This window comes from Tetrapisispora phaffii, chromosome 2, assembly GCF_000236905.1.
Source record: "Tetrapisispora phaffii CBS 4417 chromosome 2, complete genome".
Taxonomy (NCBI): Eukaryota; Fungi; Ascomycota; class Saccharomycetes; order Saccharomycetales; family Saccharomycetaceae; genus Tetrapisispora; species Tetrapisispora phaffii.
Window position 1 is genome coordinate 903,763 of NC_016521.1, and position 12,597 is coordinate 916,359.

The following is a 12,597-nucleotide window of genomic DNA, read 5'->3' on the forward strand; positions in this document are numbered from 1 at the left end:
ATTCGTGGATATATTCTCAAATAATAAAGTGACGCTAAGACAGAAAATAATGGTTGGTATCAATGACCTAAATGTTAGGTACGTTTTCTTTTATTTAATTATGTCGTTGAAACATCACTCCAAACAAAAATCATATATATATATATACCATAATCCTATTAGTACAGAAAGAAAAGATACCGATAGTATGATTCCAACAATTGCGTACAGATCAAAAGAGTCATAGTTAGCGTCCTGAATCGCTAACGCAGATATAATAAAAACCGCTGACATTTTTTTTGCTGTCGTTTTATTTTATTTTTTTTGCTTTGAATTAATTTATATAATGACAGTAACTGGTTCACAATAAAAAGAAATGAAGATTCAATAATAAATAATTAGAATAGTATAAAATTTAAAAGTTGCAAAAAATTAACCAACACTTATATATGTTCGTAAATAAAGTTGTTTAAAATGAAAAATAAAATTTACTTTTAAAATAGCAAAGTTACGTTTGACTTCGTTTGAGGAACTTAAAATAATAAAAAAGATTAAAGCAATAATAATGTTAATCTAGCAAGCAAAACGGATACAATTAAGAAACATTTACAGTTATCATGAAATTGTACAATTAGATTTTTTCTTGTTTTTTTTGTCAACATTAACTTGTTTTAAGGTTTTTTTATTAGCTTGCGTATTGTTACCTTCAGTTTTAGGAATATTAGCTCCTTTATTTGTGACTTCGCTGTCGTCATATATATTTTTGACAATCTCGTAAAATGTTTTGCCTTGGATACTTGCAATTCTCAGCTCTAGTTCTGAAGGAAATCTGGATCCATCTGCACCAGCTAAGGTACCCGCTCCCCATGGAGAGCCACCGTGGGTTTCTGTAATGTTTGCTAACTCAGAAAAACATTGATTATATCCTAATGGTATAAAAATCATACCATGATGAACTAAATAATTTAAGCAACTTTTAACGGTACTCTCTTGACCACCTCCAATAGAAGCGCTGCTCACAAAGAAAGCAGCCGCTTTACCATTCAAACTCCCCTTTGCCCAAATTCCTCCTGTACGGTCCCAAAAAGTGCTCCATTGTGCAGAGCAAGTTCCAAACCTTGTGGGAACACCAAATAAGAAGGCGTCATAATTGAGTAGAACATCTGTGGATGCGATTGGTATTGATGTAGTTTTTGGTGGAGCTTTCATTTTTTGTAAAACCTCATCAGGTAATGTTTCATCTACACGATATAAATCAGCAGAACCACCAGCATTAATAATACTTCTTTGAATTGCTAGGGCAATTTTCTCAGTATGCCCATACAAAGAATATGAAATTATTGCTATCCTAACCATTTTTTTATTTAGTTTGTATTTATATTTAGTTCCGTATTGCTATTTTCCCATTCTAACTCTGTTGTGATTATTTCTAAAGCGAGAACTAAATATTAAATAACTATGATTATATATGTTTCAAAAAAACGATAAAGTGTTTTTTCAAGAAGAGCCCCCCATTCTCCTCCCTCTTTTAATATAACTATTTCAAAAATTTATACAATGGCTTTTTGAGGCACCTTCTTTTTTAGAATATGGGATTGGAATGTTTATTTACATACTAAATCGAACTAAATTCAATCTTATTTCCTTAAACAATATAAATCAGGGTTTTGTTGGTACTAGGCCGCGTTTTATGGTCTAATAGCAAGATGGAGAATTGTACTAGAATATTATTTCTCCAAGAATAAGTATATTTTCGTCATTCATTAAAAAATTTAATTTAAATAAGGATATATAAAATAATAAAACATAAACAAAAGTGCAACCTATGTAATCCAGTTTCATTTTTGCTTAGATATTCACTTACCGAAACCTATGTATGAATGGTGTGACACTTGAATGAATGGGAAATAAGTAAGGTGCTATAATTCTTGTTAAAAGAAGAACTAAACCAAATAAATTAAATGTATGCCACAGCAATTTTCTGAAAAAATAAAAACATTTTCGACGAGTCTAACTTGTTCTTTTTTCTTCAATCACTTTTATGTATATATTTTTCTTTAGTTTTTAGTTATAATTGATTTAACCAAATCTCTATATTTTTCAGTTGAGAAAGATTTTGGTCTTTCAATAGATAAACCTACTGCTCTATCAGTGATTAATTGTGGTAAAACACCGAAAGCTCTAGCGACACCGAATAATACAGTATAGAATGAAGCTTCAGTTAAACCATAATATTGTAATAGAACACCAGAATGAGAGTCGACATTTGGCCATGGGTTCTTTGTCTTACCATGTTTTGTCAAGACTTTTGGAGCTACTTCATAAATAGTAGAAACCAATTTGAATAATTCATAATCTGGGAAATGTTTTAAAGCAAATTCTCTTTGTGCGGTATAACGTGGATCAGTTTTTCTTAAAACAGCATGACCATAACCTGGTACAACTCTACCTGAATTCAAAGTATCCCATAAATACTTTTCGATAGTTTCTTTTGAATAATCACCTTTAACTTCTTCTCTTAATTTAAATAACCATTCCAAGACTTCTTGATTTGCTCTACCATGCAAAGGACCTGCTAAACCGTTCAAACCAGCAGATAGTGAAAGGTATGGTGAAGATAAAGCAGAACCAACTAAATGAGTAGTGTGGGCAGAGACATTACCACCTTCATGGTCTGAATGGATGGTTAAATATAATCTCATCAAATCAACAAAATCATTATTTTGGAAACCTAACAGATTTGCCAAGTTTTTACCATAGTCCGCATTTGGATCAATGGATGCAATTTTACCATCTTTAAAGACATTACGGTAAATTTTTGAAGCAATCATTGGTAATTTACCTAGTAAATCCAATGAATCCTCAAAAGTATAATTCCAATAATCTTTCTTTGATACACCCTGTGCATAAGCTTTTGCGAATTTAGATTCAGACTCCAAAGCAGTGACAGCCATTGAAAACTGTGCCATTGGATGTAAATTTTTTGGTAAATTGTCTAATAATTTAACTACATGTTCTGGTAATTCGGATCTTGAAGCCAAATCTGCCGAAAAAGCTTTGACTTGTGCTTCATTTGGGATTTCACCAGTTAACAATAACCAAAAGATAGCTTCTGGTAAAGGTTCTTGACCACCAACAGCTTTTGGTAATTGTTTTTGGATCTCTGGGATAGTTCTACCTCTGAATTTAATACCTTCTTCCGGATCCAATACAGAACCTTCCCAGACCAGACCTTTGATACCTCTCATACCACCATAAGCCTGTTCTAATTTAACTGAATCGATTACAACATGACCATAATTTTTTTTAAAATCTTTGATTTCTTGTTGCTTTTCAGGAAATATTTCAGCAAACCTCTCTTTTAAAGTTTTCTCTGAGTTTGTATAATTACGTAAAGAATTAATTGATAAATTAATTAAATAATTATTTTTTGTATTATTAAGTAAATATTTTTTTGAATTCGTTAATACGATTGATGACATATTTGTTGCTCTTATATAATAATATTAGTTGTAAACTATTTTTTAAAAGTGAAACAAAAATAAAATAGTCAGTCTAGATAATTTTTTGTCTTTTTTGTATTTGATATAAAAATAATTACAAAAAGTACCAGGGAAGAGTTTTACAATAATGTTTTAACTAAACTCGATAAGATAGAGAAGCAAGAAATAAAAGAAAAACAGGATAGAAAAATAAGATGGGATATATATATGCATTAAGGAATTGCATCGATCACTAGAGGACGAATACATGAGTGAATTAGAATTGAACGAATATATATCATCAGGGTATTATACATTATAAGATAGATGAATTGCTATTAGAAAGTCTTTAATAATAATAAAAAAAAATGTATGATGCCATAATATTTTGTGGGATACAGAGGATTGGTTGGTCAATAACTTTCAATATATTAAACAAGATAGCATAGTTAGTATTATTTATGATATAGATAGCAAGCAGTTCTTGTGTAATAAATAACATGACCATAATAATTAAGTTAACCGACAATCGCTAATAGTTAGCATTTGACGGTTGACAGCTAACAGTGTGCGGGTATACGTTAAAGAGACACAGAGAGAGAGGGAGAATATGTGTGTAATTGGTTGAACCAATAAGAGTGTTCGCAAATTTAGTTGCAATAATATATTTCGAAACAGTAAGAACACCACTGTTAAACGATTGATACTGGTCATTGTTGATAGTAGTTGCGAGCGTTTGGGTGGTCGGTGGTGATGAATCTTGGAGACAGTTCGGTAAAACCCAAAAACCAACGAATGAGAATGAACGGACAAACGGACGAAAATCACGTCTTGGAAGGAAACTGTTGCAGATCGGGTCCCCTTAAAAACCAATAAAAAGTAACGCACGTACGTGCGTGGAGAAGTACCCGCCAGGTTTGTAAATCGATGCACACTGGACACGCTAAGGGCCCAGTGCAGTTTAGCTTTTTGTGCCGTTGGCAGCAAGACAACAAGCCTAACGGCTAAATTGTGGTAGACGCCAAACAAATTGAACGAATAAAAGCATGACCTCTTTGCTGACTGTCTGGTTATGCAGACGTTACAGTGTCGATGTAGCCTATTTCTAAGTGCACCATCTCATCTCACGTTCCGTGCGTGACACGCGTCCTCGGTAGAGTCCGGCGGACTGCAACGTTCGAAAAAGAAAAAAAACGTAATTGACCTTGCTCAACGATATGGGGCGAGCCGGGAATCGAACCCGGGACCTCCCGCACCCTAAGCGGAAATCATACCTCTAGACCACACGCCCTCTGGTAGCAATCGCAAAAAGAGAAATCACATTATTTTTCAATGTCTTGTGCATGCACAGCACAAATCTTTTTTCCCGCAATAAATACACATCGCGTCGTGTTATCACCCGGACGTGTTGCGCTTATAACAAACAATTCATCTAATTTTTCGTTTAAATTATTGCTTGAACGTACGTTTCATATGTAGCTGCTGTATATTTGTATATGTATGTGTATGGCTCAGCATTTATGCGTAAGCAACTACCGTTCTCTTACCCACTCCCAGAACAAACGATGGTTGAACATAACACAATGGTTGTCCATGCTATCATAATAGCACCGCATACTCTCTTGCTATTCTACTATGTATCGTTGTTTGTAAACGGTAAAAATTATTTTTTCAGAAAAAAATATAACAAATGGCAAACAGAAAAATCATTACTAATTAATTCATTGAATTTTTCAATTTTATAATAGGTGATGATGAGTTATTCAATTTATCTAAGCAAAATTGCTTTGTAATATAGAAATCTATATATATATATATGTATATATTTGTCTTGTGCATTTCATTCATTCTAGCAAAAGTCAATAAACTGAATCAAACAACATCCGTCACTAAGAAATTTGTAACATTAATAAGCACTTTTATAAACCTTTATTTCATCTCTACATTCTTCCATTTTATTGCATTTACCTATTATCACAAACAAAATAACACACAATGGCTGCTGTGGTACACCAAAACACATCTTTGACAAAGAAAAATAGTTTTTTAAAACGTAATATTACTAAATATTTTGGTTCAAATCAAGTCCAAGCAAATGATTCAATAACAAAAACAAATGATCTCACTATAGAAACAAAGAATTTGCAACCTTCAAGCTCACCTCCTTCAACAGTTTCTTCTAATTCATCGTCAATCAACTCAACTCCTAAAGTTCAAAATAATCCATCATGTAATGATTCAACGCCAACATTAACTTCAGTCACTAATCCTAATAATAATGTCTTCGAGGTAAATAATAAATTATCGATAAATGAAGATGCTACTCATATACATAATCTGCAGAATTTAAAACGTAAGGACAATATTTCATCATTCATTAAAAAAATATCGATATCGAAAAATAAAAATGAAGGTGTTAAAAATATAGCTAATGCAAAATGGGCTGTTCAAGACTTATTCACAGATAATAATTTCACAGTAGAAAAATCAAACAATTTTAATTCAAATAGCAATAGTGATAATAATAATAACAATGGTAATAACACTAAACACAACAAATCAAATTTATGGAACTCAAATAATAATTCATCTCCTCTATGCACACAAAATAGAATATCAGGTTTCCTAAAAAATATCAATGAGAATGTTGATGTCTCAAGTTCAAAAGGTCCAAATGATTTACCTATGCCGAAATCAGCCCCCAAACCAACTTTATCAACAACTGTAATGGAGACTCATGCAAAAATGAATTTCTCAGATATATATGGTTGTTGTAAAGAAATTATTGGTAAAGGTTCATATGGTACAGTAAGATTGTGTCAAAAAAAAAGTGAATTGAAAAATTCAAAACCTATTTTCTACGCAGTGAAAGAAATTAAAAGGAAAGAAAATGAATCTTGTGACATCTTCTTAAGGAGAATAACATCAGAATTTTGCATCTCTTCATCATTAAAACATCCAAATATTGTGCAAACTCTAGATTTATTCGCAGATAATGAAAAAAATTATTTTGAAGTAATGGAATATTGCCCAGGTGGTGATTTATTCACTTTAATAACATCATCAGAAAATGGTAAATTAACTCAAATTGAAGCTGATTGTTTTTTTAAACAGATACTATCAGGTGTTAATTATATGCATGATATGGGTGTAGCACATAGAGATTTGAAACCGGAAAATATATTATTGACTGCAACTGGTATTGTTAAAATTATAGACTTTGGCTCAAGCGAATGTTTCAGAATGGCTTGGGAGACAAATGTTCACTACACAGATTATATCTGTGGTTCCACTCAATACATCGCTCCAGAGGAATATACAAAAGAAAAATTCGATCCAAGAGCAGTGGATGTTTGGGCTTGTGGTATGATTTATATGGCAATGGTGATAGGACGCCATTTATGGACAACTGCTCAAAAAAGCGATGAAATTTATTCAACGTTTCTCAATGACATTAAAACAGAAGACGGTTTTGAACCAATAGAAAACTTTTCAGATGTCAATTGTAAAAATGTGATTTATTCAATTTTAGAACCATCACCAAGTAGGCGTTTAACGACGAAACAAATTATGAATTGTCCATGGGTTAAAGGAATTCAATGTTGTGGTAGCAAATAATATATAAATTACTGAAAAAATAAAAATAACAGATAATAAGAAAGTTTGTAATATTATTTATAATTATTATATTTTTATACTGATTATATCTACTTTTGATAAAATTTTCTTTATTATTTAATTGAATGCAGGGAAGAAACATAACAGAAGTATCGAAATTTACCGCTCAAACATTCAATGAAATGATATCGAAAAATTGTAGAAACAGTTAAGTAATGTTTTTTTTTTAATTTTTTTCCCTCATTATTACATTATTGATTAAATTCATTATTTTAGTTAAGTTACCAAACTTAAATTTTTATTATTTAAAGCACGTCAATAAATGAATTTACACTTATTTGAATCCCAATGCACAAATATCCAAAGAAGTCATCTGATGTAATAGATCCTCAATTTTAGCATCTAACTGACCATTAGCATAATCGTCCCTTGATTGTTGATCTAAATACTGTTGAACTTGTGCCAAACGACTGTAACCGTCAGTACAGAATCTCATTTGAATTTTAACCAAAGCTTCAAAACTTGGATCGTAGTATGGCACTCTTAGTGCAATTAATTGTGGTAGTTCAGCCTTTAATTGATCATTCAAATTGTCAAAGACATCCTTGGCAAATTGTAATTCTTTTTCAGCTCTTGGTAATTTTGAGGAATCTTTAGCTGGTTTATCTACTAATCTCCTTACTTTAGCTTTAGCAGCATCATAATCTTGTTTTTTATGATCTCTTTTTTTAATACCTTCATCAATTTCTTTAAAATAACTTGAAAACTTCGTAATTGGATCTAAAATAGTTTCTCTGAATGGACCATCTAATTGTTTCACAGTTTCACTATCGAAGTCTTGAACAGATTGTAAATAATAATTACCCACGTTATAGCCACCACCACTTACGAATTTTGAATCATCATATAAGGAAGAAATAACTTCAGCAATAGTTACTTGTGATTGTGTGACTTGTCTTAAAGAATCTAAATAAGCTTTAGATTCTTTTTGTAAACTTTCACCAGATTTTTGTAATACCCTATAACGTCTTTCTTCAATATTGTATTCTTTATCGATAGTTTTATCGACATTTTTGATTATAACAGAGTTACCTGCTCTGTTGATAGCTTTCTTAAAACCGTCCCAAGACATTTTCCCCTATATTTTTAAGTATTCTGAAGCTTATTGATTCAATTTTCCTCTATGGTTTTTGCAACTAAAAAAATAAATTATATATTAAATGATATTATAAACAATAAAATAGTAATATTTATATTTCAATATAAACTAATTTCCAAACCTTTTTTTTGAAATTATTAGTAGAAAATAAGAAAGAGAATATGAAAAATTAATGTGCTAGTTTTCTTTAATTTTTTAATTTTTCAGGATCCTTTAAGTTTCGAGTTGTATTCAAGTTTCAACGGTCTATGTTCCATATACAAAACATCTTCAGTTAAGTCAACCAACTTTCATTATACTCTGTTAAGCTTTATTATTACAGTTGGAAAAAAATAATCAGAGAATAAAATAGATATATATATGTCAAATTGTCGCAGAAAAGATGTCAAATACAGAGTATTAGGAACAAAAAAAACTACACGGAAACATCAGCATCAGAACTTCAACATTGCGGTTCTGCTGCTCTATAATCTCAATGTGAAGCGAACCGAAATAAATTGAAAATTCATTTTCAAAAAGAATAAAACGGGAAAGGAAGAGCGCACTTAATGGCAGAGGCAAAAGGAGGCTTGATGATAACGACGAGCAGAATGCTATAGTCCTATGATGGCTGGGTAATAGGTAAATAGAGTAATGCTATAGGAAATCATTTTAGACACCGATAAAGAACAGTTTAAAAAACGTCAAAGATGAAAAGAGACATATTAATGAAACATACCTAAAACAAATGTCAGATTACTTCTATTGTGTCATTTTAAGTAAATTAAGTTAATATCATTATTAAATAATAGTGTCTTGATCCTTTTCTTTAGTACTAAAAAAAATAAAGAATTATTAAACCAAATATTATGTATTAAATATAGTAGATATTAGTGCAATTTTGTCATGAAATACTTCTTTTTTCTTATTCATTTATTTTTTTTTTGCTTAGTAATTTGTCAAAAGACAAGTGAATCAATTAACTTTACTTTTCAAATTGCTATTAAAATTACCTAGAGGCCATCATATATTTTTTAACCATTAACCATTATTAAACTTGCTACAAAAAAAAGGCCATTTTTATTATTTTTAAATCAGAACGTGATCATTAGTTGGTAGTGCGAAAGGACGAGCTAAAACATACGAATTTTGTCTTGTTGCGACACCCGCATATGCATTATACCATGCAATGAAAGCTACAATGACTCCTAACACACCGCCGGCTCTTGTCGATCCAACACTTGCAGCGAATTCACCAATGGACAATAATAAGAATGTAACAGCTAATAAAAAGAATAATGCAAAGAACATTACTGTGGATTTCATAGTACAGATAGTTAACCCAAATGTAAAAATTGCCCAACCTAATAAATAAAATCCTAATGCATCTTGTAATTGCGCTTCTTTACCTTCGTAAGCAGATAAAATACCAAACCATGGAATATGAATTGCACCAAAACTTAACCAAAACCCACCATAAGAACATAATGCTGTACCACCAAAAGTATTTTCTAGAGCAATTTCCCAAATGCCCGCAATTAATTGAACTAAACCACCGTAAAACATTGCCAAACCAACCACAACATTTGGTGTGGTGATACCTTGTGCTCTTGCATTAAACATTGATAATACAAAAGTTGTTAAAGCGAAAGCTGATAATCCTAACGGAGCAGGGTTTGCAAACTTGTGGGATGATGGTGGAGCTAAACCTGGTTGTAAAGTACCACCAAAAGCATCATACAAGTCAGCTTTTAAAAATTTTGTTCTGCCAATGTAAACATATTCATTATTTTCACCACTTGTATAAATTTTACCTAAATCTTCACTGCTATCATTTTTCATAGCTTGATTATCTTCATAGACATCGTTTGATGATGAGCGTACAACTTGTTCACTTTCAGAGACCATATTGTTATTATTATTATTATTATTATTATTATTATTATTATTATTATTATTATTATTATTATTATTTAGTTTCTTTTTTTGATCCAATGTAATTAACTTTTCTTTTTTAACGTTTGTAATTATTTAGTTATTAATTCTAAAAATTGCAGTATACTTTTATTATTATTTCATATAGAGATAAAATAAATATGAATAGAATATAAAAATTTAAAATGAGAATTATAAACAAAACAGATTTTATTTAAATCAGATAAAATAACTGCTCCTATATATACATACAAGTATATTTTTTAATTGTCGAGTACCTTGAAACCAACAACCAATAATATTATAAATTTTAATTAAAGAATGACACAAATACTCAATATAAGAAAAAGTAAGTGTTAATTCAACAATATATTAAATGGAGTAATATGGCAATACAGTACAAAATTCAACAACTTTTGAAGAAGTAGGATGTATTAATTAAACTCAAGATCTTCCAAATTGAATTGCATTGTCCCTTTATCACAATTCATTTGCAGGTACTGATACAAACATCGACATTACTAATAAAAAGATCGGCGGCTAAGTTCTATTAGTATCATACTATTCGAGATTTGAGACTACGAACTGTTCCCTGACGGTAGATCATGTATGATCTACCGTCAGATTCAACAAAAATAATAAAAACAACAAAAGAATGACTGACAAAAATATTAATTAAAAGTTAAAGGGATTACTAATAATCACGAGTACAACTTTCATTAATGAAAGAAATAAAACTGCTATTGCCAATTATCGGAATTACAAGATATTTAAAGATAACTGCAGAGAAACAACAAATAAATTATGGATCAATGGAAATTTAATTAATTAAAATTACCCCAATTTCCTAAAATTAATTGTACTATTATTTATCATCTACTCTCTATTGATTTCGTGAATGTGTTTCGTTATAAATCATTACCCCAATTTTTATCTTTTTTTTGACTATTACATAATAACATATTAATGACGGTCATTTTTTTTTTCTATAATTTTTAATTTTAATTTTTTAAAAAGAGCGGTTCTTAAGAACAAAGGAGATGAGATTACTATTACTGTTCTCTCTGAATGTAGAAAAATAAAGATACATTAATAATATTTTACATTAAGTATTACTGATCTTAGGTTTTCAAATAAAACAACATTTCTGTTGCAACATTCAATATATCTCTGCATTACTTTTTTTATACTTGCATAAAAAGATAGTCTTTATTCTATTTAATGACATTTATAATTGTATATAAATATGGGGTCTGCAACTTAGTTTATTCTATGTTTATCTTTTGTTTGTTCTATAAAACCCATTCATCAAAATAAACTGCTTCTTTATCTTGTTGAGATGCTGGTAAATAATTATAATGATTGAAAATGGAAAACTCATTTTCTTCTATGTCCATTAGATTATTTTTGATTTTGTTTGGTTGTTGTATTGATTTTGTAGTTTCCGACGTAGTCTCGTCTTCTTTCTTTATTTGAATACTATTTTCATTATTATCACCATTTGATATACTAGTACTCGTACTGCTACTGGTGATATTATTATTATTAGTTAATTGCAATACACTTTGTAATGTTACTCTATAGCAATCATGCTGTGTCTTTTCAAGTTTATCATCATAAACTAATACTTCACATAATGATCTTATATTATCTATATTCAATTCAACATTAGCAACTTGTGCATTACTTATAAAATTTAATATTTCTTCAGCGGTTGAATAGTTTTTAACATGTGGTGCATATAATGTTTTCTTCCCATTTTCATTAGAAAAATTCTTAAATCCATTTGGAAATGATTTTTCAGACACATATCTCCATACAATTGTCAACAAACTATTAATAAATTCAACGTCTAACTCACTATCGGTAAACCACGGCCCACCTGTAATGTCTATTGATGGTTGTAAATTGTATAACATATAGATTTTTCTTGTTGGGTACTTAACACTCTTAACACTCTTGACGTATCTTTGAGATTCCAATGACTTTAGACATTTAAGAACAACATGTTGATGCAAGTTAGTCCTGGCTTTAATAGTCTTAGTCCATATACCTTCTCTTCCACTAGCTTCAATATAAGAGTACACTAACGATTCTTCTGCGGTCATGGTAGATTTTTTAGCAGCTTCACTGATGTCAACGGCTTGGAATTTTAATTCATTGTTTTGTTTCACTAGTTTAATCAAATTTTTATTCAATAGTTCTTGAATTAATATCATTAAATCACTTAATGATGATATGTTTGATAAGTCCTGCAGTTCCTGTTGTGTAAACAATGTTTTATCAATATTTTTAACCATACCGTTGTGTAGATTTTTTGCAGAATCTGACAGCTCAATGGTAGCACTTTTTGCCAATCCACTCATGCTACTCATTGCTGGTTGTTTTATTCGAGTTACTGATTGTGAGGATCAATATAGTGTTACGTTTATTGTTAAACTTAAA

General features: G+C 30.3%; 6 protein-coding genes and 1 non-coding gene across 7 annotated transcripts; 1 reads left to right on the plus strand and 6 right to left on the minus strand.

The window, feature by feature from the left end:
- Nucleotides 1-594: 594 nt before the first annotated feature.
- Nucleotides 595-1,335, minus strand: TPHA0B03830 (uncharacterized protein; the record flags this gene model as incomplete). Its single annotated transcript, XM_003684441.1, has 1 exon — nt 595-1,335. The coding sequence occupies one exon, from the start codon at nt 1,333-1,335 to the stop codon at nt 595-597; it is 741 nt and encodes a 246-aa protein (XP_003684489.1).
- A 701-nt stretch (nt 1,336-2,036) lies between these two features.
- CIT2 (citrate (Si)-synthase CIT2) lies at nt 2,037-3,461 on the minus strand (the record flags this gene model as incomplete). The annotated part of the gene is made up of 1 exon (XM_003684442.1): nt 2,037-3,461. The coding sequence occupies one exon, from the start codon at nt 3,459-3,461 to the stop codon at nt 2,037-2,039; it is 1,425 nt and encodes a 474-aa protein (XP_003684490.1).
- Nucleotides 3,462-4,680: 1,219 nt separating this feature from the next.
- On the minus strand, nt 4,681-4,752 carry TPHA0Btrna8P. The gene has a single exon. It is a non-coding gene; the product is annotated as a tRNA-Pro (tRNA).
- Nucleotides 4,753-5,456: 704 nt separating this feature from the next.
- TPHA0B03850 (serine/threonine-protein kinase) lies at nt 5,457-7,079 on the plus strand (the record flags this gene model as incomplete). The annotated part of the gene is made up of 1 exon (XM_003684443.1): nt 5,457-7,079. One exon carries the CDS (start codon nt 5,457-5,459, stop codon nt 7,077-7,079), a length of 1,623 nt encoding a protein of 540 aa, XP_003684491.1.
- Nucleotides 7,080-7,413: 334 nt separating this feature from the next.
- On the minus strand, nt 7,414-8,211 carry TPHA0B03860 (BAR domain-containing protein; the record flags this gene model as incomplete). Its single annotated transcript, XM_003684444.1, has 1 exon — nt 7,414-8,211. One exon carries the CDS (start codon nt 8,209-8,211, stop codon nt 7,414-7,416), a length of 798 nt encoding a protein of 265 aa, XP_003684492.1.
- A 1,095-nt stretch (nt 8,212-9,306) lies between these two features.
- TPHA0B03870 (acetate uptake transporter family protein) lies at nt 9,307-10,125 on the minus strand (the record flags this gene model as incomplete). Its single annotated transcript, XM_003684445.1, has 1 exon — nt 9,307-10,125. One exon carries the CDS (start codon nt 10,123-10,125, stop codon nt 9,307-9,309), a length of 819 nt encoding a protein of 272 aa, XP_003684493.1.
- A 1,319-nt stretch (nt 10,126-11,444) lies between these two features.
- Nucleotides 11,445-12,527, minus strand: RPC34 (DNA-directed RNA polymerase III subunit C34; the record flags this gene model as incomplete). The annotated part of the gene is made up of 1 exon (XM_003684446.1): nt 11,445-12,527. One exon carries the CDS (start codon nt 12,525-12,527, stop codon nt 11,445-11,447), a length of 1,083 nt encoding a protein of 360 aa, XP_003684494.1.
- Nucleotides 12,528-12,597: the final 70 nt, after the last annotated feature.